Source organism: Furipterus horrens, unplaced genomic scaffold, assembly GCF_987537825.1.
Source record: "Furipterus horrens unplaced genomic scaffold, mFurHor1.1.pri manual_scaffold_6, whole genome shotgun sequence".
NCBI classification, from domain to species: domain Eukaryota; kingdom Metazoa; phylum Chordata; class Mammalia; order Chiroptera; family Furipteridae; genus Furipterus; species Furipterus horrens.
In genome coordinates, this window is record NW_028327176.1 from 13,283,365 (window position 1) to 13,310,319 (window position 26,955).

The 26,955-nt window shown below is 38.2% G+C and overlaps 1 protein-coding gene across 3 annotated transcripts in view; it reads left to right on the top strand.

The window, feature by feature from the left end:
- Nucleotides 1-4,954: 4,954 nt before the first annotated feature.
- Nucleotides 4,955-26,955, top strand: part of DNAJC27 (DnaJ heat shock protein family (Hsp40) member C27) — a 38,770-nt gene continuing 16,769 nt past the window's right edge. For all 3 annotated transcript variants that reach the window (XR_016511890.1, XM_090280967.1, XM_090280968.1), the window contains exons 1-6: nucleotides 4,955-5,221; nucleotides 11,159-11,241; nucleotides 14,468-14,537; nucleotides 23,331-23,495; nucleotides 24,085-24,207; nucleotides 26,097-26,257. Coding sequence is in view for 2 of the 3 variants with exons in the window: in XM_090280967.1 (XP_090137093.1) it covers nucleotides 5,135-5,221; nucleotides 11,159-11,241; nucleotides 14,468-14,537; nucleotides 23,331-23,495; nucleotides 24,085-24,207; nucleotides 26,097-26,257 (689 nt within the window). In the remaining variant the exon portion in view is untranslated. The remainder of the gene's footprint in view (nucleotides 5,222-11,158; nucleotides 11,242-14,467; nucleotides 14,538-23,330; nucleotides 23,496-24,084; nucleotides 24,208-26,096; nucleotides 26,258-26,955) is intronic.

The window sequence follows — 26,955 nt, forward strand, 5'->3', positions numbered from 1 at the left end:
AAATGAAAACCATAACTACATTAAAAAGGGGGAAAAGGATTAACCCAATTAACTTTTAAACACAAAATTCATCCTACAGGAAACTATGTGATAAACTGTATTTGTCAGTTTAAGGCAAAAATAACTATAAACAAATAGTGAATTTTAATTCAAAGTGTTTGTTTTTTGAAATGGATGGCTTAGTCATTCTTAAATTACTTCCTGTATATTGTAGGATTGAACAAATGAGTAAATATATTGAAGGTAATGAGAGCCAAGCTTCTCACTGGTGAAGGGGGAGTTACAAACATGGAAAGGGAGAAGACTAAAACGAATCCTGTTGTGCTCACAGAAATAGGGGATATCAGTATGAACTATGTTTTAATATATGGATTTAGATTCATGTATGTATGTAAGTGTTTTTTATTTTTTATTTTTTGGCTCAGTTAACTAAAAGGGCCCCAAAGCAAAGACATCTCAGTATCCATGAGCACACCTCACAGATCTTGGTTTCTAAATACCATTCTCCACTAAAAGGACTTAGGGAACCAGGGCACGTAGTCATACCAGAAAGCAAGGAAGTGCGCAAAACGGTGGATACATATTAAAAAAAATAATAAGAGTCAGCTTGAGCATCCAAATAAATAATAATAATAAAGCCATATTCACCAAGTAAAATAAGCACATATGAGACCATACTAACATAAATTAATAAATTAATGAATGAGAAAGGAGAGCTCTCCCTTAAGGTAAAATGCCAAGTAATAAATGTAGGAGGAAGGATGGAGTTAGAAAATCATGATTTTGCATCCATTATGACAATAATATCTTCAGCTGTGAATCATCATTAGAGTCTAAAAATTTGTGGGTGGAAGTTCAATGAAGAAAGGATATCTATATAATCACAAAATATCCCCTTACAAAGTACTTATTACAAAGGAAAAATCTCATGTTAGTGAACACTACCTTACACTTTAATCAACTAGCTTGAGTAAATATCATTAATAAATGCAACAAGTTGAATCACCAACCTTCAGATACTGATGCCCTTAAAAGGACATTAGGTCTTTTCTGTGATATTCCAGCCAAACATAACTGAATTTAATCACAAGAATACACCAAACACAAAATCAGAAATATTGTAAAAACAAAAAACAAAAAACAAAAAAACTGTCATTTTGAAAGATAAAGAAAAGCTGAGGAACCATACCAGATAAAAGACTAAAGATATATGACAATTAAATGATACTGAATTAGACTCAAGACCAGGGGGTGAGGAATGAGAAGGTGGGGAACATAGTTATGAAGAATAGTTTGGACCCAATGGTGAAATTTGAATATAAACTGGGTTAGATCAAAGTTTCCCAAATAATCTTGGTTCAAGGCACCTTCAGCATCTTGATAATTTTTTTCACACTCTTCCTTGGCCAGAAGAAATATATAGATCCAAACAACTTATTAAGTATTTATTCCCTAACAATTTAGTTACTATTTGAAAAAATAATACATGTAAATTGAATGAAAATACTTTTTATTTCATTGTTAACCACAATTACTAATGGGATTTGTGCACCTGTTGGGCACTGCACACCTTTTCAAACCTTGGAATTAGGTTGGACAAGACCATCCTAATTTCCTGTTCCACACTGATTTTTGCACTGTACTTGGTTTTATCAGTCACAGAAAAAAAAAAAAAAAAAGAAAAGAAAAGAAAAAACAAAACCCCCAAATATATGACATATATAGGAATATGGCGCCCTCTATAGTAGAAATTGTAAACAACCTCGAGCAAGTAGTTCTGTATGGCCTTAGATTTTTTTTTGTCTTGAGAATTAACTTAGAATGGAAGATATCCCACAGATATCCCCCGGTGGACTTAACTCACTGTGGGGCTGTGGGGCACCTCAGCACACAGTATGAGAACCACAGGATAAGATAACAGATCTGTATCAGTGTTCCATTTCCTGATTTTGATAAATATACTGTTGCTATGTAAGAGAAAGTCCTTGTCTTAGGAAATAACATTGAAGTATTTATGGATAAACATATCTACTAATTACTCCCAAATGATTCAGAAAAAAAATACATGTAGATAGATAGATGAATAGATAAATGGGACAATATGGTAAACAAGACAAAATGTTAATTGATGCTTCTAGATAAATGGTATATAAGACTTTTTTTCTACTATTCTTAAAACTTTTCTGAATGAAATTATTTCAGAATAAATATTTTTAAAAATACACACAATGCTATAGTTTATGGTGTATACACACATGTATTAAAACAATTTTTAAATACCTGGAAATTAAAAGCACCAATTCAGGTAGTTACAACCTTTTCTAGAGAGGAAGTAGGAATGTATTGGGGAAGAGTACACACAGTATCTGTGATGTTTTATTTCTTAAGCAATGTGGTAGAGACACGGGTATTCATTATGTTATTCTTTATATTTTTATGTCCAATATATTTCCTAATTTACTTTTAAAATTCAGATTTAAAATATGTAGTCTTTCTTACTACATAAATATAAAAAATATGAGTAAGCGAATGCATATGGCGACTGTTTATTGGGTGCTGCCATGTGCTTCATGGGCAGTATTTCCCGCAATCCTTACCAGCACTAATGCCCGGGTCACACCAGCGTACAGTACAACAGAGGCGACCGCAGCACGCGTGCTCCCAACCCACATACATCTTCCAGCTCCACGTGACACACAGCGATTTCATGCTTCCCTTTCTTCTTTCTATATTAAAGACCGAAAAAGAAAACTACTTTCTTGCTTTTTCAATTCCAAACTAATTTAACATACCCAGTAGAAAATATGACCATTCATATTCAAACCTTGAAAACATCAATATAAAAAATAATAAATTTTAAACTTTGACATGTTTTATTGCCCGTATGCTCCAAAGTATCATACCTAATCAGTCTTTATAGTTAAAGACTTGGCATTTTGCAATTATTCTACCACAGTACCAGTTCTATTACAGGGTTAAAGGTAAACTGTCAAAGAAATAGACATTTCTTGATTTTATTAAGTCATACTGAGAGATCAGCATCCGGAGAATCAGTTTAAACCCAATGCTTTTAAGCTTAAGGCTATCAAAATTCTAACTATGACTTGTATTTTATATTTGTAAAGAATTTTAGAAGCTTCATTGAAATGTTATATTATTTATTGATTATGAAAACAATTCAGAAAAGGCTTTTTTCTTTAAAAGCATGTAATGTTTTAAAATTAAAAATTGAGATCAAAATATTTGAAAATCTTATTTAAAATAACTATTATGAAATTTTAAGCCTTTATTAAAGCTATATAGAAACAGGGAATACTGCCTTTGCCCTGTAAGTTAGTGGGATGTTGACAGCCATTCTTTTCCAGGGCACTAAATAGTCATTTGTCAACTTCTATTTATCATCTATAACCAAAAACATTGACTCAAAAAAATTATAGTTCCTTTCAGACTGATGCAATTTTTATCAAGTAGATGCCTTTCTTACCCTTTGGAATAAGAGAGTATAAAAGTGGTTATATTAGACGTCATTATTATTTGACTGTCTTATTGTCAAGTGAAGGAGAGATGGGAACAAAAGATGGGGCTAAGGTTGGCAGGGAGAGGAAGAAAATGAAGGAGTTCACAGCTACAATCACACACACACACACACACACACACACCTTGACAGAGCTGGAAGAGTGTAAGAAAAGTCTAGTCTGAGCTTTCCTCCTACAGATTAGAATTATAGAAGAGTAAGGGCTAAACTTCAACCCACCTTGACTCCAAAGAAACCACCTTTTGTTTTGTTTTATTTTTATGATAGGAATGGGATTAAGATCTTGCCTAAGGACTGTTGAACCTGAGAAGGGATGTGGTTAACTGGGTCCAAATTCATAATCCAGAGTCTAGCAGCCATTGTTTACAGTGATCTTTTTCCTCTCTCTCTCTCTCTCTCTCTCTCTCTCTCTCTCTCTCTCTCTCTCTCTCTCATAAACACACACACACACACACACACACACACACACACTCTGCATATCACGGAAAAGTCACAGATGGAGCAGCTGACAAGCCTCCTGCACTTGCTTTCCTGCCCAAACAGCACCTTATAAAGGAGTTCTTGGAATTGTATTTTGACCAGTGGGCTGAGATCTGCCCATTCAATCCGAGCTGAACAGCTATATCCTCATTAAATACTCATTCAATGTTTATTAATGTCTTTTCTTTCTATTTGTCTTCACTGACAAATCGGAGCAGCTCCATAATAACCAATCAGAATGCATGATTCTGACCAATGAGGACAGTGCTATTTGGATCCATTAAACTGAAATTTTGGATTCCTTACTTGCATAAAAATGGACCAATCAGGGATCAGGGCAGCCACTTTCCCTCCCCTCCCCAACTGTCTGGAGTGAGTGCACCTTTGGTGTTCTTGGGAGGCTGTTTCCCTAGTTTGCGGACTGTTCACCTGAATAAAGACTAGGACTCCTATTGGCATTGGATTGGGGGCAGAGATCTTTTTTTGACTGACCCCTCTTCCAGAACCAGGGGAAACACAATATTGGAAGGTGGGGGGGGGGGGGAGTGGACCAGCCAGTGTGGACTGAAGACTAGAAAACACCCCAAACGGACCATGGTCTACTTGAATTTTTAGCTTGCTGATCCTGGAACTAATTAATCCGTAATTTCAGAGAATCCCAGCAGGAGAATCTGCCCTACAGTCAATACATTTCTACCACTTCGCAAGGAATGTAACAAACGCCCAGGTCCTGACGCCCCTGGGCACAAAGCCGCACATTCCACGAAGAGTAAACCCAGCCACCCCTGCACGCCGCCCGCCTGCCTAGGGAGACGCCCCCACTCGATCTCCTGATCTCAATTCCCAGGCCTGTGATGACATCACACCTCCCCTTCCTAACATCGCGAGACTCTTCTCCCTCCTTTCTCCCTCCCCCGCCTCCGCCCCGCTCCACGCCAGCAACCGCTCTCCCAACCGCCAGCGTCCCGCTGCCCTGTAGCAGCGGCGAGGATGGCGAGCCGCAGAGTCCGGGCGGCGACGATAGCAGCGGATCCGCCATTGGATGAGGCGGCCTGAGGGACGGGCTAGCGTAGTGAACAAGGAGAAGCTGAAGCCAGCGGCCCCGAGAGAGCGAGGGCAATGGAGGCCAACATGCCAAAGCGGAAGGAGCCTGGCAAGTCCCTGCGCATCAAAGTCATCTCCATGGGCAACGCTGAAGTGGGAAAAGTGAGTACCGCGCTTGTAGGGGCGGGACCTCAGCGCAGCGGAACGACGTGCCGATTGGCTGGGAGGGCGGCCACTCAAAAGCCTGGGGCCCAGCCTCCTCCCCGCCCCTGAAAAGGCCCTGGTCTCCTCCAGGGGGCTGGGGCTCCTCGAGGAAAACTCTCCTGACCTTTTTGACGTTTGGGTTGTCGCCGCTTCCATTGACGTCACTCTCCCTAAGAAGCTGTCTCCCTTGGCCCTTAGTCCAAGGAAGCCTAGATCCTCACGTCAGACCGTCTGCTTAGATACCGTATCTGCGTTCTAGGTGACCCATCCAGAACTTACAGGTGGAGAATAAAACTGGAGTTGCCCCAGGCAGTGCTTGGGAGCCGCAGGGAAGTTCCGAGGTGCCTGTGAGGACTGGGGATTTATAAAATGTCCCTCTGCAGACCTGGAGCCGAGAATCCAGCATTTCAGTCGTAAATAGCATAACCGATGCTGAGATGTTTCACACGGAGGTGCAATGGGTGTCAAGGAGCCTGTGTTACTGTATTGGGCATGTTTGTTTTGTTTTTATTTTTGATAGTGTCACCATGTCCGTTCCCTCAAAGATGCCTTAGTTCTACTGCCTTTTTCTTAAGTCTACTGGGTATCCGCTCTAAGCCCTCCCATTGTATTGGGGGGCGGGGAGAATGGAGGGTAACCAGAGGTCTTTCCCTGTATGAATTCTAAGACTACGTCCTCTTCGCCCACATTGTCTCTCCTTCTGGGTAAGTGGAAGTTGTTGGTTAAGAACCTCTCAAGGTCATCAAATTAGTGACAGAGACAGGATTAGAACCTGGGTCTTCACACTCCAACTGCAGGGCTGTTTTGGTGCTTTGCATGCTGTCAAAATCAACTGGGAATAGGATTTCCGTGCTGAAAGAGCTGTTAATGAGGCTGTTTAGGCCAGTGCCTTGCACATGGTTAATGCTCATTAAATGTTTATTAGTGTCTTTTCTTTCTATTTAGCAGCATTTTACAATTTATGTATCTGTGTACATATGTAAGTATAACCTAGTGTTCACTGAAAGGCAACATTTACTGAACATCGGATATGTGCCAGGCATTGAAAAGAAAAGAATAAAATATCTCTAGGAGGTTATATACTACATTGGCAAAGTGGGCATGCATCACTTTTGTAATTTTACTATGCTTCATGGTGCAACATTAGAAATAGCCCCAAATGCCATGTCACTGCATTCATTTAACATTGTTCTAGATTTATTAGCCAGTGCAATTAGATAAAAGTAAAATATGAAGTACTAGAAAGAAGAAGGCATTATTATCATCATTATTTGCTAATGCTATGCTTGTTTATCTAGAAACCCAAAGAAAATTAACTGAAAAGCTATTAGAAACAATAAGAAAATTCAATAAGGAAAAACTAATATACAAAAATTAATAGCTTTACTACACAACATTATAATTGTTTGGAATATATAATTGAAAAACTATTTTAATTTACAGTGAACACCAAAATAAAGTGCCTTGGTTTAAAATTGAGGAGAAATAGGTAGGATCTGTATGAAGAAAAATTTCAGACTCTACAAAGGACATAAAGTTACTTAGGCAAATGGGAATATATTTTTCCTTAATTAGGACCACTTACTATTGTAGAGATGTCAGTTCTTTAAAATAATACACAAATGTAATTCAATTCCAGTTAAATTACCAATAGGGCTTTTTCTTCAGACATAATAAAAGATACTAAAGTCCTTATGAAAAATTAAACATAAGACTAACCAAGAAAATTGTGGGAAAAGAAATGAGAGGAGAGTAACACTACCAGATAGTAAAACACATTTTAAAGTTACCAAGACTTTCGATACTGGAAAGGACATATAGACATCAGTGGAATAGAAGAGTCCAGAAATAAACCCAAACATAAAGGAAATTTAGTTTACAAGTGTAATTATAATTAGATCATGAGAACAAGGAACATTTAATGAGTACTATTGGAACAAGTACCTACTGTTTGGAAGTAGAGTAGATTCCTACTGCATTTCTTTCTCAAAAATAAATATTAGGTAAATAAAAGATTTAAATGTAACTTAAATGTTCTTTCGTATAAAAGTAGCACAAACTCACTTTGGAAAGTATAGAAAGATATATAGATAAATAATTTTAAGTTAAAAATCAAGGAATGTTCTAGTAAATAATCCTTGGATCAAAAGGCAAATCAAAACAAATGACAAAATAAAGCAATTAAAAGGAGAGAATCTATACCAAAACTTTCAGGACCACATTAAAGCTGCAGTCAAATGGGAAGTGCATTATTTTATTCATATCTAAAGAAGAGAGATAAAAAAAATAAAGGAATTTAATGGTTGCACGACTTTGTGAGTATACTAAAAACCACGGGAGTGTACACTTTTAAAGTGTGAGTTTTATGGTATGGTAGATCTCAATTAAAAAACTAAAGGAACTTACTGCATTAGAAAAAAGACACAAAATAAATCAAAAGAGAGAGGAGGGAATTCTCTGGAAAGATTAATGAAGAACAGAAGTGCCTAAAAATCTGTTTTAAAAAAAAATAGAAAAAGCAAAAAATTACAAGATTTGTACTGAAAAGGAGACAGTCACATTCTGGAAGAGATTAAAAGCATGATTAGAGAGTACTACCCACAATTCTGTGGGAATGCATTGGAAAATGCAGAGGTAATGGAGGATTTCCTAGCAATATATAAATTACCAAAATTGACTCAAAAAGAAATAGAAAACCCAATTGACCAGTTACCCCAGAAGAAATTACAAAAGAAGTTAAGAGATTTAACATTTAAAAAGGTATCAGGATCAGGTGGCTTTACGAATAAGCATTATTTAAGCTTTAAATAACACAATTTCAGTTTCTTAAGTTATTCCAAGGCAAAGAAAAATATGAACAGGACTCCGATTTACTATATGAAATCATGGTAACCTAAACAGCAAAACTTGATATAGTATCAAAAAAGAAAAGTATATAACAATTTCACATATAAAAGAGATGCATAATTTCTAAATATCGGCAAATAGAATTTAGCAATATATCAAAAATAATTTACTATTAGAAAGTAAGTTTTCTCATATGAATACAAACATGGCTCAATATCAAGATGTCAATCAACATAATTTGGTATGTCACCTGATTACTGGAGGAAATATTTACAGTACGTATTGTCAAAACATTTGATATAATCAAGTAGTCAATTCTAATAAACACTTTATGATAAAACAATAATTATTTTGAACCAACAGCAAACGTACCAAATGGTAAAATGCTAAGGCCATTTTCATTAAATATAGGTACAAAAAAAGCATACTTGCTATTTTCCTTTATTATTCAGCATTGCTTTTTGGAGTCCTAGAGATACAATAAAAAAAAGGAGATTCCGAAGGGCTTAATAACATTCTATGGGAGAATCCGGAAGTGTCTCTGTGTTCTTCAGTTATATCCAATTCAGCTTTCAGCATTGGCAGTCAGCCTGCTGCCAGAGCCCCAGCCCAGTTCTCAGGGTCCTCTAGGATCTGAACTTTTCTCATGTACTTACTACTGAATCTTTATATCAACCAACTCTGAAGCTTGCCCTAATTCTAGATTTCCATTTGTAGTGAATAAATACCTTCCTGTTGAATTGGGTTTCTCTTACTTGCAGTCTCAAGTACCCCCACCATACAATATTGTAGTATATACTTCTCTGGAGTTTGCTTTTCTCTTTTAATGATAGATTATGGCAGTTTCTCCAAATTATCTGACAAATAACTCACTCTTCTTCGTGGTTGCATAATAATCCATGATATACAAGTAGTCCCTCTACTGACGAGAATTCACTTTATTTCCAGCTTTTTCCTTACCACAGTTTTGCAGTTAATACCATTGTGTGTCTCTGTGTGTATACATATAGACATACCTTGTTTTACTGGGTTTCACAGATGTTGTTATTTTTTACACATTGGAGGTAAGGCCACCTGCAAAAAGATGAAGGCTCAGATTATGTTTAGCAGTTTTTAGCAGTAGAGTATTTTTAAATTAGGGTATGTACATTGTTTTTATAGATCTAATGCTATTGATCACACTTAATAGACTACAATATAATGTAAACATAACTTTTACATGCACTAGGAAACAAAAAAAGTCATGTGACTCGCTTTATTGCTATATTTGCTTTATTGCCATGGTCTGGAATCAAACCTGCAATATCTCTGAGGTATGCCTCTGTGTGTGTGTGTGTGTGTGTGTGTGTGTGTATAGATATATATATATATATCCTTAAACACTGGAATTCTAATTTATGTGGACTAGATTTTCAGGTAGAACTGCTGAACTGAAGAACACTTTTCTAAATTTTAGTGGTCATGCTGCTTGCCCTTCAGAAAGGTATATTTCTACCTCTAGCATGCAGGTACCCTTTTCGCCAAATCCGTGCCTAAACTGGTGGTGTCATTCTTTTAATTAGTGAGAAGTAATTTTATTGTTACTTTAATTTGTATTTCACTGCCTACAGATGAAGAGGAGCATTTTTTCATACACTTAATGGATATTTGGATTTGCTCTTCTGTGTATTGCCCAATTTATACTCCCTGTACTCAGTTTTCCCTTCAGTTCACAATGCGCTTATTACTAAGTCCTTTTTATAGTCACTGTCCTATTTAATGTAGATTGAGATTCATCAGGAAAGGATTTTAAGCACAATAAACTCCATTACTAGCACTTCAAGGCAATTATAAATTTCATGAGTGTTAAGGATTATTATTAATATATGTCATTTTAAGTTGGTTTTTCATTGGCACTGAGCTAATTCTGCAAAAGATATGAAGAAGAAAAATACTGGTGTTGCCCTCAAATAGTTTACTGTCTAGCTGAAGAGATAAGGCAAATAAAAGGTAATTAACAGGAGAAGGGAGTGTATGACTGATGGCAAATATGTAGTGTGTGTGTGTAAGAGTATATATGGAAAGTGTTAGAGGAGTTCTGATGTAGACAGGATCTTCTGTAACCTGAGTGCTCACAGTTTGAGCTGGGCCTTAAAGGATAACTAAGATTTGAAAAGATGAGAGAAAGCTTATTTCGAAAGTCGGGTCCTGGGACTTTTGCCAAAATGGATAGTTTATATAGGAGTTTAGACAGAGAAGAGAGATTAGGGTCAGATTATGGACAACCTTGAATAACAGACAAAGGCACATGGACTTTGAACTCTTGGCAGTAAGAAGCCACAGAAGATTTCTGAGCTGAAGTAATGTTAGCAGTGTGGCTTAATGGCTGAAGCTGGGAGGAGAAGGAGGCAGAAAGAGACCTACAAGGAAGTTCTTAACAGCTGTCCAGGAGTAAATGGTGACCTAAACCAAAGTGGTATCAGTGACCATCAGAACAGAGAGAAAGGTGGAAGAAACATTCAGATGAAGAGTTAGAGAAGCGCAGAATCAAGCATGACTTTAATATTTTGATCCTCTGTGATTGGGAAAATGGCAGGGTTGTTAACAGAAGTAGGATATCAGCAGGATGAGCTGTTTTATCTGTTGAATATAAGATCAGTTTCTTTTTGGACTTGTTCGATTTGAGGGAACAGCCTGCTGTTCATCTGAGTAGAAACTAGTCCAGCAGGTATTTGGAGATGGGGACCTGGTCTTAGGAGGGACCAGATATTGATGATATTGTTCAAAGTACAATAGGAGAGATCTTCAAAGAAAAGAGCACAAGGATTGAGAATTAAACTAAAAGCATGCCCATAGTTGATATAAGGGGATAATTAAAATAATTTTTCTTTAAAATCTTTACTTTTAGCATTTGTTTCAGTTATTTTATACTTTTGGCTTTTAAAATGCTTTCTTGCTCAGAATGTGAGAGAATGTGATGAATGAAGAAACCATAATGAAGAAATGTGTTTATTCTGTATATGTTCTCAGAGAATGTTTACTAATAGCATGTGTTTTCACCTTTTTTAGAGCTGTATTATAAAGCGATACTGTGAGAAAAGATTTGTGTCTAAATACCTTGCAACAATTGGAATTGACTATGGAGTCACCAAGTGAGTATGTCCTTTCTTTGGGCTTGTAAAGTACATAAAAATTCAGAACCCTTTAAAAATGATCTGTCTTGAAATACAGATTCTGAAGATAAATTGGGAAAGAATAGGAATGAGACCTTTACAGATAAGTAGAGATCATATCCTTCATCACTGTCAGTTCATATCCGTTCATCGCTGAGCACATTCTATTCGCCAGGTCTTGTGTTAGGTATAGGATCTGCAGTGTTGACGGTGTCAACACAAAGCCTAACTGGCAGATGTCACTTTGCAGGAAACTTTTTTCTCTAGAAGGAGGCCCTATTAGCAGGTATGTTTTTAGGGCATTTTGAAATATTTTCTAAAAACTTTAAATATTATGTGGAAAATGTTCTATCAGAGGACTTTATTGATTTGTGATTTTATTGGTCTTGAGAAAAAAGTGATCCAGGAAGAGTGAAGTTGGGTATAATTGGGGATTTACTTGGAGATGAATCAAGAGGGGTTGAGCTTGGGGAGATACTATTATATTATAAGAAATGATACAGCCAAAGAGTAGAATTGAAGTAGTGGAATTGTTCTGGTTCCAACCTGCCCTTCCCTTTCTCTCCTGTTCCAATCTTTATACACTTTATTCTCCATCCACACTGAACTTCCCTATCTCAGTGCCATTGTCCATTCTGCCCCCCTGAAGTGGCCTTTCCCCTCATCTCTCCACCTGTCAGTCCCCTCAAGGTGTAAAGTGCTCCTGTTCCCATGAGGCCTTCCGAACACCTCCTTTACCATTCAGGACTCATTTTGGTTGCAAATGACAGAAATGTTCAAATTCTCTGCTATTTATGGTACTCAGCATCAATTGCCTTGTGTTGTCATTATTACTTGTATATATTTAATGTCTCCTGCTGGATTATAAGCTCCATGAAGATGGAGCAGTTGTGTAAATTACCTCTAGGCGCTTGGCATGGTGCTTATACATAGTAGATAATCAATAAATATTTATCATTAGGTAAGATGGATATATCTAAGTAGAAAGTTTGCAAGATTAGAATATTAGAGCAACATTCAAAAAGGTAGATAAAGTGGTGTGAGGTATATCTACATTTCAGGGCATAGTATTTCATCAGTGAAGTGGTAGGATATCCTATTTAAGGCAGTTTTGTTTTGAATCATATGAGAAGCTAGTTTATTCATGTAGAGCCAAATCATTTCCTATCTCTCTCTCTCTCTACCTTTTGGCTTTCTCTACGCAGTCGCCCTCAGGCCGCAGGCTCACGCTGTAAACTTCCCTTCCAGACAGGGACCAAAACTAGTATTCCAAGTTTAAAAAGCCCAGGGAAGGTTCTGGTTGTCAGATGGGGACAGATGCCTTTCCCCAACTAGTTAGCTGTGAGATCACTAAGAATGTGGCAGAGCCCATTTGAACCACAATTGGGGGAAGGAAGGGGTGAGGTGGGGGTGCCCTTTTGTTCCATGAAAACAATAGATGCCCTTTCCTTCTGTCCTGTTTTCAATACAGTGACACTCAAATTTAGTATACTTGAGAGTTACTTGTGGGGTTTGTCAAAATGCAGATTCCTAAGACCTACTTACTAAGATTCTGATTCACTGGGTCTGAGGTGGGGCATTTTTAACAGCCCCCTTCCGCACACTCATGATGCTGGTGGTCTTCAGGCCACAGCTCAGGGAAGCGCTGCCATGAGGTCATGAATCACTATTTTTCTTAAGGTAATTTTCTCTGGCTTCTAAATTAAACTGACCTCCTTTGAGTTTGAATGTGGAAACGCATTTATGTTACTTCCTGACTCTCATTATGCTTCAGTTCCATCTTTTCTCAAATGCTATCTTTTTAGAGTAAAATTTTCTAATAGGACTTATTATACCAGACCTTCTCTAGATGCTCTTGAATTCTGTTATCATTTTGTTTTGTTTTGCTGTTCTCTCACTCTCTTTTATAAGATGGATTCTGATTTCATGCATACACACATCTTAAACTTGATGAAAGTATGATAGAGAATTCAGCAATAAAGAAATCGTGGTACTTAGTTCGATTTATATATACAAGTAACATAAAACAGCTGTGGGAATTCGGGTTTCAGAACTGAAAGTAGATGTTATAAATTTGGACAGAGAATAATAATAATAAATAAACCAGAAGATAGCATACGGACAATGCCAACAGGTGCTGACGTCCTTGAATTCCACAGGAGGGAGTCATACCAACGCTCTCGAAAACGGAATCTGTTATTTAAAAAAAAAAGCTCTCTAATTTGTTAATTTATTGCTAATAATCTCTATTCTTTAACCATAGAGAAATCTTTTAGGAAGTAATATTACTGTAATGAGAACGCATTTATATAAACCTCAATAATGCCTCCCAGTTCACTTCAGTTTCTTTTTTTTTTAGTGTGTGTGTGTTAAATTCAATAAAAAGTAACATTTATGCTTTTGATTTTGAAATAGTATAATCTCATATTTATTGAAATATTTGTATATTAGTGTTACCTATGCATAGAAAGAATCTGCAGTGATTTTCATCTATATTAAAGAAGGATTTTTTTCTGGGTGATAAGATTTGGGTTTACTTTTAAGCTTTCATCTTTGTATTTTTCTTTAGTGTTTGAATTTTTGTAATGTTTTATTCATTTATTTTCCAGTAGTGATTTTTTTTTGAAAAAGGATTAGAAGCAAATATGCTTTGATGTTCACAGTAGTTAATTCTAATATGAATGGTTATTTCCCTTTTTGTTCTTTTCACTATTTTCAAATTTCTGAAAACAAATTGACTATTGTTACTGCTCAAATGAAGATCACAAGAAAGTTAAACAGATGTTGTTAATAATACAACCTTTGTTACTGTTCTGTATGGTAACTAGGTATAACCGATAGTAATTAAGATGTCTTACTAAGGGAAATAGAATATTTTGTTTTCCTTCATCTCGCCCCTCCTTGTCCCAAATCGATTTTCCTTAGCACCATAGTAATAGCCACCACTTGTTAGTAAGGGGTGTGGACTGAAGTGTCTTGTGGTAAATGGAAGGTGAGAGTGCTTTTTCCAGGTGGATTCAGTGTTGTTAAAATAAACAAGTTGCTGGCCCGTTGTAAAGATTATCTGGAATCAAGAAGAGGCACTGAGAAGCTCTTTTAAATTTCATACATATATGCTTTTGAAATGTATAAGTGACCAATAATATTTATGTGAATGCAGAAGCCATGACCTTCTTTGGGATTTTTTTCCATTTGAACATTTCAGGGTACAAGTCAGAGACAGAGAAGTCAAAGTTAACATCTTTGATATGGCTGGACATCCATTCTTCTATGAGGTAAGAAAGTCTTTTTGTGAAAACCTATATCCAGTATTGTCAGCGGTTTAAGAAAAGGTTCTGAATTTTCTGAGACAACCCATGTCAAATCATGTGTAAAAATAGGTAAATGTAGCTGGCATAAGACATTTTAACCTTCAAAGGACTGTTGCCTTTTAGTTAATACCTTAGCTCAGCATGTGAAAGGATAATTACATTCATACTTGAACTTAATTAACGTGACTTCTTTCATAGCAGGGTGCAAGAGTGACCTTTCAGGTCCATTCTCGAGCCATGTGAGTTCTCTCCCCCAGGAGAACCCCACGTGATTTGCTTTCATCTGCTTATCAGTCCTAAGGAGTCTCAAAATGAATCTCACGAGCATTCTCTTCTGTTTCTCCTTCCTTGGGTTTTTCATTTTCCCTAAGGAGGTTTTTGCTCTTCTGTGATTTGGCCTTTCACTTCAGTTCCTTATCATTTCCTTCTTTCTGCTCGCTTCAGGTTTATTTTGTTCTTCTCATTCTGTGTTCTTAAGGTGGGAGCTTAGATTATTAATTTGAGACTTTCTTCTTTTCTAATGTATATATTTAGTGCTATTAATTCTCCTCCCAGCGCTATTCAGCTGTGTCCCACAAATTTTGATACATGGTATTTTAATTTTCATTCATTTTTTATTTCATTCACTCATGTATTCTTTTATTTCCCTTCATGCCCTGGCCAGATGGCTCAGTTGGTTGGAGCACTGTCCCATACACCAAAGGGTTATGGGTTCGATTCCTAGTTGGAGCACATACCTAGGTTGTGGGTTTGATCCCTGGTCAGGGCGCGTGTGGAGGGCAGCTGATCAATGTTTCTCTCCCTTCCTCTCTCTCTGAAATCAATAAAAACATATCCTTAAATGAAGATTTAAAAATATATTTTTTTTTCCTTCAGACTTTCTGTTTGACCTGTGGATTACTTAGAAGTGTTTAAGTTCCCAAGTGTTTAGAGATTTTTCTTTCTTTCTGTTATTAATTTCTAGTTTGATTCCATTGTCATCAGAGAACACAATGTATGATTTTGATTCTTTTAAATTTGTTAAGGGTTTTTTTTTTCATGGCCCAGTGCATGGTCTGTCTTGGTATATATTACATGAGCACTTGAGACTATTCTGCTGTTTTGTATGTTCTATAAATATTTACTAGATTCTGTTGTTCAGTGGCGGTGTTGAATTCTTTTATATTCTTGCTGATTTTCTGTTCAGTTCTCTCAGTTGCAGAGAAAGGGGTTTCTAAGTTTCCGACTTATAATTATGGATTTGTCTGTTTCTTCTTTCATTTCTGTCAGTTTTTGCTTCACTTATTTTGCCACCTTGTTGTTTGGTATGTACACATTTAGGATTGCATTGTCTTCATTATATAATTTTGTTTTATGTAATGTTCCCCTCTGTCTCTGGCAATTTTTTTTTTGTTCTAATGTCTGCTTTATCTAACATTAATATAGACATTTCTGCTTTAGTTTGATTTAACATTTACATAATACATCTTTTCCTGTCCTTTTACTTTTGGCTCGCTTATATCATTGTATTTGAAGTGCCTTTCCTATAGCTAGTACATTGTTGGATCCTGCTTTTTAATCTGTCACAACAATTTCTGTCTTTTAATTGCTTTATTGAGACTACTTAGAGTCAATATAATTGTAGCATGTTAGGGCTTAATTCTACCATTTTGTTTTTTGTTTTCTGTTTTCTTTTTTTTTCTTCCTCTCTGTGGGTTACATGAACACTTTTTGAATTCCATTTTGATTTGTCTGTAGTATTTTTAGAAAATCTGGCTATGTAGCTTTTTTACTGGATATAACTTACCACAGTCTACCGGTGTCATCATTTTAACAGTTCGAGTGTAGTATAGTAATTTTTCTTCACTTTGTATTACTTTATCCTCACCTGTTTATAATATAATTGTCTTAAATATTTTCTCTGCATACATTTACATCCACATCAGAGAGTGTTTAATTTTTGCTTAACTGCCAAGCATAATTTAGAAAACTCAAGAGAGAGGGAAAGCCAATTATATTCACCTGTATTCAGTTACTGGATTCTATCACCCTATGTTACATTCCAAGGTTCCTTCTTCTATTATTTCCTTTCTGTTTAGAGAACTCCTTTGGCCATTCTTTTAGTTTTCCGTGATTGAGAATGTTTTGATTTCCCCTTCATTCCTGAAGAATATCATTGCAGGTTATAGGATTCTGGGTTGGTATTTCTTTTCTTTCAGTGCTTGAAAATCCTCTTGCCTCTGTGATTTCTGATGAGAAATCTGCTGTCATTTGCGATGTTTCTTCTCCATATGAGGGGTATGACTTTTCTCTGGTTGTTTTCATGATTTTTCCTTTGTCTTTAGTTTTAGAGGTTTAATTATGATATGTGTTGGCATGAATGTCCTGGGGTTTTTTCCCTGTTGGGGTTTTCTCAGCTTCTTGAATCTGTAGGTTTATGTCTCTTGCCAAATTTGGGAAGTTTTCAGCCATTATTTCTTAGAATACTTTTTCAGCCCCACTCTGTTTCTCCTCTCCTCCTGGGACCCTGATCTTATTGTCCAGTGTGTCCCTGAGGCTCTGTTCTATTGATTGATTAATTAATTAATTAATTAATTAAACAGTTTTTTTCTCTCTGTTGCTGCCTTTTAGTTCTCTTGATTCTTTCGATTGCTGTTGAGCTCAATTTCTAAGCCTTTTTAAATTTTGGTTATTGTATTTTTCAGTAATTTATTTTTCTAAAATTTCCACTCAGCCTTTGCTTGAGTGGGTGGGGGTGGAGAGACAGAATTTTTTGAGGTGTCTAGCTGGAGTAGAACGATTATCATCTAAAGTTTCTGTCTTGTGAGGCTGCCCCTTTCTGCTCTTTTATTTAAAGGGAGCAGACTTTTGTTGGGCTTTTATTTGTCTGCTCCCTTTGGCATTTCAGGTCGGTCTTCCTCAGCTCTAAGTCCTGGCTATATGAGGCAAAATAAAGCCCAGGAAACATACCACTGTGTCATTCCTTGGGTCCTGGGGTTCCTAGCTTGTCTGCCTTTTTCTCTCCACCTTCCAGAGTCTTCTTATGTATGTTTTGTATATATATAATGTCTAGGATTTTTACCTGTACTTAGCAGAAAGAATAGGGAAAAGTACATCTGTTCCATCTTCCTGGAAGAAACCTCACTTTTAATGGCTGTATAATCTTTCATCTTGTGAACATACCCAAATATTTAGAGAAGTGAATTTCTTTTAAATGTGAAGCCTTACAGCGGGTTAACTCAATTTCACAAGTATGGAATATCGTTGGTGACAAAAACATGGAGGCTCTAGATGACCACAAATTTGACATACGTTCAAACTCCCAGAAATGCTAACATAAATCTCAGATCACACCAAATCACACAAAATGGAGAGTTAGAAGAAGTCTGAGAATTAATGTGGCCCAGCCCCCTGACTATTGTAGGATTTTTTGCTGTAGCATTCTTGATTGATGGCCAGTATTCGTTCACCAGATACCAGTCTGCCGGTTTCTATGCTCAACACTGGAAATACATAGTCTCTGTTCTCATGGAACACAAATATGTCAGAGAAGATACATGTTAAACAAATGACAGAATGCTTGGGAGCACTTTAAAACCCAGACCCAGTGTATCTCGGTCAGGCAGTGCTGTTACAGGAAGCAGCATTGCAGCTGAGCGTTGATGGATGAGTAAGAGAGCTGCAGCTTGGTGGGAATGTGGGAACACTACAACACAGGACGGTCTGAGTGGTGCAGGCTGGAAGAGTTTGGAGAAGGAGTATCTCTGATGATGGGCTCTCGCTGTTTCACAAGTCACTACCGCACAGAGTTAAAAACTTTAGATGAACAACTCCTCCCGTATGAAGGCTGCCATCCTTTGACTTTCGCCACTCATTTCACCTTGATTTTGAAGCAACATAGACAGAGTTTGTTCTCCTACAAGAGAGCCTTTCTAATACGTGTCAGTTTGTTTCTGTCCAGGTAAAACTTTTTTTTTTTTAAATTCCTGCCACAGCTACACCTATCAGCATCTTTTTTGAATGAACTCTAGTTAAACAGGGAGCTGAGAACTGAACACAGCATTCCAGATACTGTCCAACTAGGGAAAAACACTGAGTGCTCTGTTATTTTCTATCATTAGACATTAGAATTGTTAATAATGCAGCCTGAAATTGTAACAGCTTCTTTTTTAGCAGCTCATAAAAATGGTTGTGTGCTTAATAGAAGCTCCTTGAAATCATCACATCTGCAGAGGCTTTTCTGCAAAATAGCCTTGATCTCTCCATTTTTGTCAAATATTTGCTGTCTGTAGCTCAGACCCTTTATTTGACAAGACCAAAGCCATCACCTTCTTTCTGAGCTCCAGGCTGCCTTTGCTCAGCACACCCACCTCGGGAAGCGCTCACTGCCATTGTCATGACCCCCGACTTCCTTCAGTTCCTGTCACCTGCCCTCCACTGAAACCTCCCCTGTCACCAGTTCTCCTGACAGGCCTGTCCAAAGGTCCTACTGAAAAAGGACAGTCTGCTTAGTATGTGAGACAGCCACCTCAGAGAAAAGTGTCAAAGAGAGGACTGTCAAGGGAATGGCAGGGCCTGTCTCCGACCGCCCATCTTGCTTGCACTGGGGTTTATGGGTATGAGTTAGCGGGTCCATAGAAACCTTCTGAAGCCTGAGTGATGTTAAACAAATAGCTTTTTCTAACCTACAGGCTAGAAAGTTTGCCATCTCTGCTTTAAGAATTAAATAATTAAATGAGTTAAAGTTCTGTAGCACCCTATTTAATTCCATTTGGATGTAGCAAGTCTGCCAAGACTAAGATTAGGAAGCTGTTTGGGGAGGCCAGAATAATAGAGTGGTAGGTGACCACTGAGATACCTTCTTTGACCTTTCGTTTTATAGGTGAGGAAACTAAGGCTTGAGGTTATAAAATCACTTACTTAAGATTATCTCTTTCTATACACGTAACTCCCTCAGAACAGCATGATCTTCGTTTTCAAATTCTTCTCCCCTCTGGCCTCTGTGGTGCTCTCTTCCGTAGCGTGCTCAGCCGTTTGACTACACAGGTGTGTCTCGGGGGTCATACCTCCTGGGCTCAGTGGGTACCACTAAGGCGGATGCGTCAGGATGCTGCCTTCACGTAGCTTATTGTCTGGTGGGGAGACAGCTGGGCATGCTACTGACTGTAAAACTAGACGGGAGGTGACGCGGGCACTGTAGGAAGTACAAAATGCAGTGGTGTTCTAGCGGGTTTGGGGATTACATTCTGTCTGACAGGGGTAAGGAGTTAGGTGGTGAGGAACAGGGCAGAAAAACTATGTGGAAAATGCAGTGTTATAACTGGACCTTAAGAGATGGAAGATAAAGCGCTGTCCGTTTCCATAGGGTAGCTTTGGGGATGAGAGATGATCCAGTTTGAAGTACAGGGGGTAGGAGGGGCATAAGACTAAGAAGTTGGTAGAGGACTGATCAGAAACTTGTAACGTTGATTGAGAGAGTTTGAACTTTGAGGAACAAGCAGTGGAGAAACACTAAAGAATTTTTGGGACTTCCAGTCCAGATGGCAGTATAGGTAGACATGGCTCACCTCCTCGAACAACCACATCAAAATTACAACTAAAATAAAGAACAACCATCATTCACTACTGTCATAAATCAAGTTGAATGGAAGTCTGGCAGCTACAGAATTAAAGAAACCACATCCATCCAGAGTGGTAGGAGGGGCACAGATGCTCACCCACGTGTGGTGGATAAAAATTCAGGAGGGCTATCTTGGGAGCGAGGAGTCCCAGCCCCACACCAGGCCCCCAGCCCAGGGTTCCAGTGCCAGGAAGATAAGTCCCCACAGCTTCTGGCTCCAAAAACCAGTGGGGATTGAATTGGGGAAAAAATTGATGGAGCCCCAAGCACTTCCTCTTAAAGAACCCACACACGGACTCACCTACTCACAGTCACTCCTTCTGAGCTCCTGCACCCAGCTTGGGTGATAGGGGAGGCTGTGCTACTGGACCCTACAGGACACCTGCTACATTAGGCCACACTACCAAGACATGGAGTCACAACAGCTCTACCTAATACACAGAAACAAACACAGGGAGGCTGCCATAATGTGGAGACAAAGAAACATGGCCCAAATGAAAGGACAGCTCAAAACTCCAGAAAAAGAGCTAAACAAAATGGAGATAAGGAATCTATCAGATGCAGAGTTCAAAACACTGGTTATGAGGATGCTTGAGGAACTTAGTGAGGACCTCAACAGCATAAAAAGATCCAGTCAGAAACGAAGGATACACTAATTGAAATAAAGAACAATTTACAAGGAAACAACAGTAGAGACCCACTCCAAGACACATTCTAATTAAAATACCAAAGGTTAAAGATAAAAAGAAAATCTTAAAAGCAGTAAGAGAAAAGAAGTTAGTTACCTACAGGGGATTTCCCATAAGACTGTTAGGTGATTTCTCAAAAGAAACTTTGTAGGCTAGAAGGGATCGGTAAGAGTTATTCAAAGTCATGAAAAGCAGGGACCTACAGCCAAGATTGCTCTACCCAGCAAAGATATCATTTAGAATTGAAAGACAGATAAAGAGTTTCCCAGACAAGAAAAAAACTAAAGGAGTCATCATCACCAAAACATTATGATATGGAAATGTTAAAGGGACTTATTTAAGTAAAGGAAGATCAAAACGATGGACAACAAATGGCAATAAATTCATATTTATCAACAATTGAATCTAAAAACCAAACTAAGCAAACAAGAATGAAGACAGAATCATGGATACAGAGAACATTTTAATGGTTGCCAGATGGGTTGGGGTGTGGGGAATGGGTGAAGAGGCGAGGGGATTAAGAAGTACAAATAGGTGGTTACAGAATAGCCATGGGGATGTAAAGTACAGTGTAGGAAATGGAGTGGCCACAGAACTTATACGCATGACCCATGAACATGAACAATGGTGGGGGGATTACTTGAGGGAGTGGGGGTTGCTGAGTGGACAGGGCCAAAGGGAGAAAAATCAGGACAACTGTAATAGTATAATCAATAAAATATAATTAAAAAAAGAATTTTTGAGCTAGGGTTTTAAAAAGTTAAAATGCACAGTGTATAATTTGCTAGGGAGATGACTTAGAAGACTTGCAGAGAGAACGTTGGCAATGAAAATGGAAAGGAAGTGACAGGCACAAGAAACGTGGCAGAGGTGGCTTCTGCAGGACCCTTTGAATCTGCTGAGCAAAGGGAGAGAGAAGCAGCAGAGGTTAACATGAGGCTGTCAACCCAAATGACTGAGCAAATGGTCTGTTACTTTCGTCACCAGAAGGGAGAGTTTAGGAAGAAATGAATGGGAGGATGTCCTGTGGTGCAGATTGAATTTGAGGTTCCCACAGGACATTCAGTTGAAGCTGTGAGAGTGGTTGGTATTGCTGAGTTGGGAAGAAGGAAAAGGGACAGGAAGGGGCCCAGGCCAGGACCGGGGGCATTACGGAGGCAGTCGAGTGGGAACCGTGGCGAGAAGAGTTGGCGAAAGAGGTCAGTGAGGAACCTGGGGAATGTGGTGGACTCTTGCCCAGGCCGCAAGAGTTTCAGCAAGGAGAGCCTTGTTTTTACCACCACAGGAGGGCGAAGGACCCTGAGGACTGAGGGAGAAGGCTCCTGGCTTTTATCACTTCAAATCTTACTGGTTCTGTTGGGTTTAGTTTAGGGGATAGTGTCTTATGTTTCTGCAAATTAATAGACACATTCTTGGTCGAGTTGTCTATGCTCAGAAAACTAGAGGCACTTCATGCCTCTAGTTTATATATAAGATGTGTATAAGATGTCTTTATGTCCAGTGTGAGTCTGAATACCTGCTGGAATACTTTGAAAAGAATATATAATGCATGGCCTCTGTCCCTGAAACCCCATATCTATCAATGCTGCCTCTCACCCCCTCCACCTGCCACTGCCTCGGCCACCTGAGGGTGCCCTGTACTTCGTGCTGCCTCTTCGTGGAGTTGCAGATAGGCCCCAGAGGCGAGTTGCCATTTCTGATGAAGACATCGGGGTGGACAGCCAGAGAAAGAATGTAAGGAAGGGAGAGGGCACTAGTACACATTGTTTTCTGGGCACCGCGGGGGTGCCCTGCCTTCATTATCTCATTTACTGGTCACAGCAACCCTGTGCAGTAAGAGGTATTATCCCCATTTTACAGATGAGGAAACTGAGATGCAGAGAGGTTAAGTGGCTTGCCCGAGATCACACAACTAGTAAGTAAGTGTGGACCCAGGCCTGTCTGACTCCCGAGCCTGGGCTCTTTTCAGCTCTGTTCCACTGAGGCTCTGGACTTGGAGTTTTGAAGGTGGTGTACATATCCCGGAGTCACAGGGCCACTGCCTGGTGTCCTGCGGAAGCCACCTTTGGGTGTGGTAAATAAATGGATATACCTATTGCTGATATCTGTGTCATTTTTTGCCTTGAGTTCTTTTTAATTGTTCCTGAGGAGAACTTGATGTAGTTTATATTCTTTTAAGGTCTACTAACAACACTCAAAGATTGAGTGCCTCTGGAGGGTGGGTTGGAGGAGAGGAAGGGTAGGGCAGGAGGCTGTTGTTTCCATGACACGGCCTTGTTTTTTTTATCACGTTACTTTGATTTTATAAAAGATCTCCTGGAGACCGGATATTGAGATACAACAGCAAATACCATGAATACACAAAAGAACATACTTTGCTAAGTGAATGACTGAGCTATATTTTTATAAAATCACAAAAACTCCCAACTTGCTGTTTCAGATTTTGTGCATCTGTTCTTTTATGTGAAGGTTCGTAATGAGTTTTACAAGGACACACAGGGTGTGATACTGGTCTATGATGTTGGGCAGAAAGACTCCTTTGATGCCCTGGATGCGTGGCTGGCAGAAATGAAGCAAGATCTTGGACCTCATGGAAACATGGAAAATATTGTATTTGTAGTGTGTGCCAACAAGGTAACTGCTTTGGCAATGGCGTCCTCACCTTCTAGATTTATTATGGGAAGAGTGCAGCTCTGAGTTTGGGGGAACAAAGAAAAAGGAAAGAAAAAGTCCTTATTTGGTAATATAGGAATCAACACATTTTCAAAACATGCCCCTGCAACAAGAACAATTTTTAAAAAATCTGGTATATCAGGGTTTTTATCCATATTTTATGTGTCTGGTGCCATAGTTGGGAAATGATATTGGTGACTGAGAGGAGATGGATCCTAATTATCACACTTCAATTTGATCGAAGGAGGGGTGGGCGTTTGGTGGAAAAGGGACTGTAGAAAGGTGGGAAGCAGACCGAAGCCCCTTGAATGTGACAGCGGGAGTTTTCTCAAGGGACAGAGTGAGAAGGGCCGTTGTTTTGCCAGAGAAAGTCAGTCCACGTTCAACATTAGTAATTTTTTTGTCCCTTTTGGTCCTGGTAGTGTCATGTACTAGTGCTGGGGTTTGTGTACGCCTAGTGTTCGTTTGGTCAAGGATTGACAGAGACCTCACAGGGCCTTCTCTGGGGACAAGGTTGGAATCTTCTCTGCCCCTCCATCTGCTATTTCAGATTGATTGCGCCAAGCACCGCTGTGTTGATGAAAGTGAAGGGCGTCTCTGGGCTGAAAGCAGAGGGTTCCTGTACTTTGAAACTTCAGCACAAACTGGAGAAGGAATCAATGAGATGTTCCAGGTAACCCAGCATTTCGTTGTTTTAGAATTTGTGTCCGGGCTGCCCATGCCAAAGTTTAGTTTAAATTATGAGAAGCAAAAAGGAATTTCTCATTAGAATAAGCTTTCTTTTCAGAAGCTGGCGAGAGAAAGAATATGAATATGAGTATGTGTATATGTAGGATATTTGTCTACTGTTTATTTTAAACCAGACCTGGCTGATCATCAGAATTACGTGAGGAAATTTTTCAAAATGTAGAGTGCTGGGTTCCAGACCTACTGGAAGTTTAATGTTGTGATGGAGCCAGGAATCTGTGTTTTGAAAAAGCTTTCTAGGTGATTCTGATGATTATCAAGTTTAACAACAGTTATGATATGATTACTTAAGCGGGCAAAGAATTTCTTCCAAACTACCTTTGGTTACATTTGCGTGCATAACTAAATGGAAGCATTACTTTGGCAGACTTGCCCTGCTGTAGCTAAGATAATCCAATACTGTGGCCCATGGAGGTGCACTTAGGGAACAGGATTCTGCCTGTCATTGCAGAATCCAGTCAGACACACATGAAAATTAGGTCTCACCAGTTGAGTAGGCAGTAGAGAGATGTATTCGTGTGGCAATCTGAATAGATGGTCACTTTTTAAAATTTACTAATCTTGAATCATTTTAAGGGGAGGAAGCTATTTAAACACTAATTTATAAAGTCAAGTCAACTCTTAATTTTAAATCCATTTGGAAGTAAGTGGTGGCATGAATAATGCATTTTTTTCTTATGAATATATCTGATATTTTGGGAATTTTTAGCATTTCAAATAATGTAGCTATACTATAAAGAGTTGTTCTTAATCATCGAGTGGGATTTTATTTAATCTTTTATGCTGAATTTTCTTCTCACAAGCTGTCACCCCTCCACTTAGAAGACAGGTTTCATCCTTGACTGACATGCTAAATTGGGCAGCAGTAGCTTTTATTTCAAGACCAAATAAGGTTGATGTTGGTTTGCCACGTTTCTATTCTTTTGAGTACATAGACCTATGTGGGTTTGTGCAATAATAATAACCATTTGAGTGATATTTTACAATTCTGGAGGAGTTTACATATTTCATCACATTTAAGAGTCTTAACAGTGTGTATCAGGCATCATTCTTACTTCAGATATGAGGGCACCTAAGAGTAGTAATTTGTCCAAGAGTTATAAATAATAACTGTTAGAAATTAAATCAGCATTTTAAAGATGTTTGTCTATTCTGTTTTGGCCTCTGTTGTGTCTCATGAGATGTTAGCACTTGTTCTTACTCTTACTTTGTGTATAATGTCTTTTTTCCCTCTCCAGCTACTTTCAAGAGTTTCTCTTTATCTCTGGTTTTCAGCAGTTGTGCTGTGTGCCCAGGTGTCGTTCTCTTTGTACCGATCCTAACTAGGGCTTATTGAGTTTCTCAGATTGGTGTGCAGGTGTTTTTCCCTGAAATTTGGGAAGATTTTTTTTTTTTACTTTTATTTCGTTATATACGTGTATATATCAGTTGATTTTGTCCCACAATCCTTGAGGTTATGTTTATTTTTGTTCCATATTTTTCTCTGTTTTTCAGATTACATAGTCTCCATTGCTCTGACTTCAATCTGCTGTTAAATCCACTGAGAGAATTTTTTAATTCAGTACTTTTCAGTTCAAGAATTTGCATTTGGTTCTTTTGTGTAGTTCCCAATTCTCTGCTGAGATTCTCTATCCACTTATTAAGAGTATATTTTCCTTTAATTCTTTGGTCATATTTTCTTTTACCTCTGAAATATTTGCTTTATTATGAATTTTAAGAGTTATTGGAATATATTAAAATCCTTTAATGATGCTTAAAAGGAATTCCTATTTTTGCAAAATCGGTTCTACTGTGGGGTGTGTTTTCTTTTTGCAGACCTTTTACACATCCATCGTGGATTTATGTGAAAATGGTGGGAAGCGTCCCATCACAAACAGCAGTGCTAGTTTCACCAAAGAACAAGCTGACACCATTCGGAGAATTCGAAATAGTAAAGACAGTTGGGACATGTTGGGAGTCAAACCTGGGGCCTCAAGGTAAGCAGTGCTCTATAATATTAGTGCTGCGTTCTGGTACAGAGAAAGGCTTCATGGTCAAAATTATACGTACACTAAATCTTCTTGTAATTGTCTAGAAATATGAAGATGTGTGGAAATATATTAGATTACTTAATAATGCTCTTCCAGTCAATTTACTAAGTACCAGTTATTCAGTTGATAGCAGTTGCCTGATGTGAGAACTGTGTAGTGTCTATGCGCAAATACTTTCTGAAACGCTATGCTCTACTTTTGTTGAAGAAGAGCCTTGAAGCTAACGTAACCTTAAAAAATTCCTTATGAAGGATAATTCTTAAATTATAGAATTTTAGAGTAGGAAAGAATGTTAGAAATTAGCTTGTACAAACATTTCATTTTATAGCTGGGACCCTGGACACTGTATATGTGTGTATGTATGTGTGTCTGTCTGTCTGTTCTTCTCAAAAGTCCTGCTAGTTCCTCATCTGTGCCTATTTGTTATTTTATTTTAGCCTAAAGAATTATTTGGAAGAAAAAGACATAAATCACTACTCTTTGTTGCTTGTGCAAGAATAAATTGTTCAGTATGGTTATATAAATTTTCTTCCAATTTATTGAAATAATAATTCCCATACAGCATTGTATAAGCTTAAGGTCTACATCCCAATGACTTGACTTACATGTATTGTGAAACCATTACAAGTTTAGTTAATAACCAT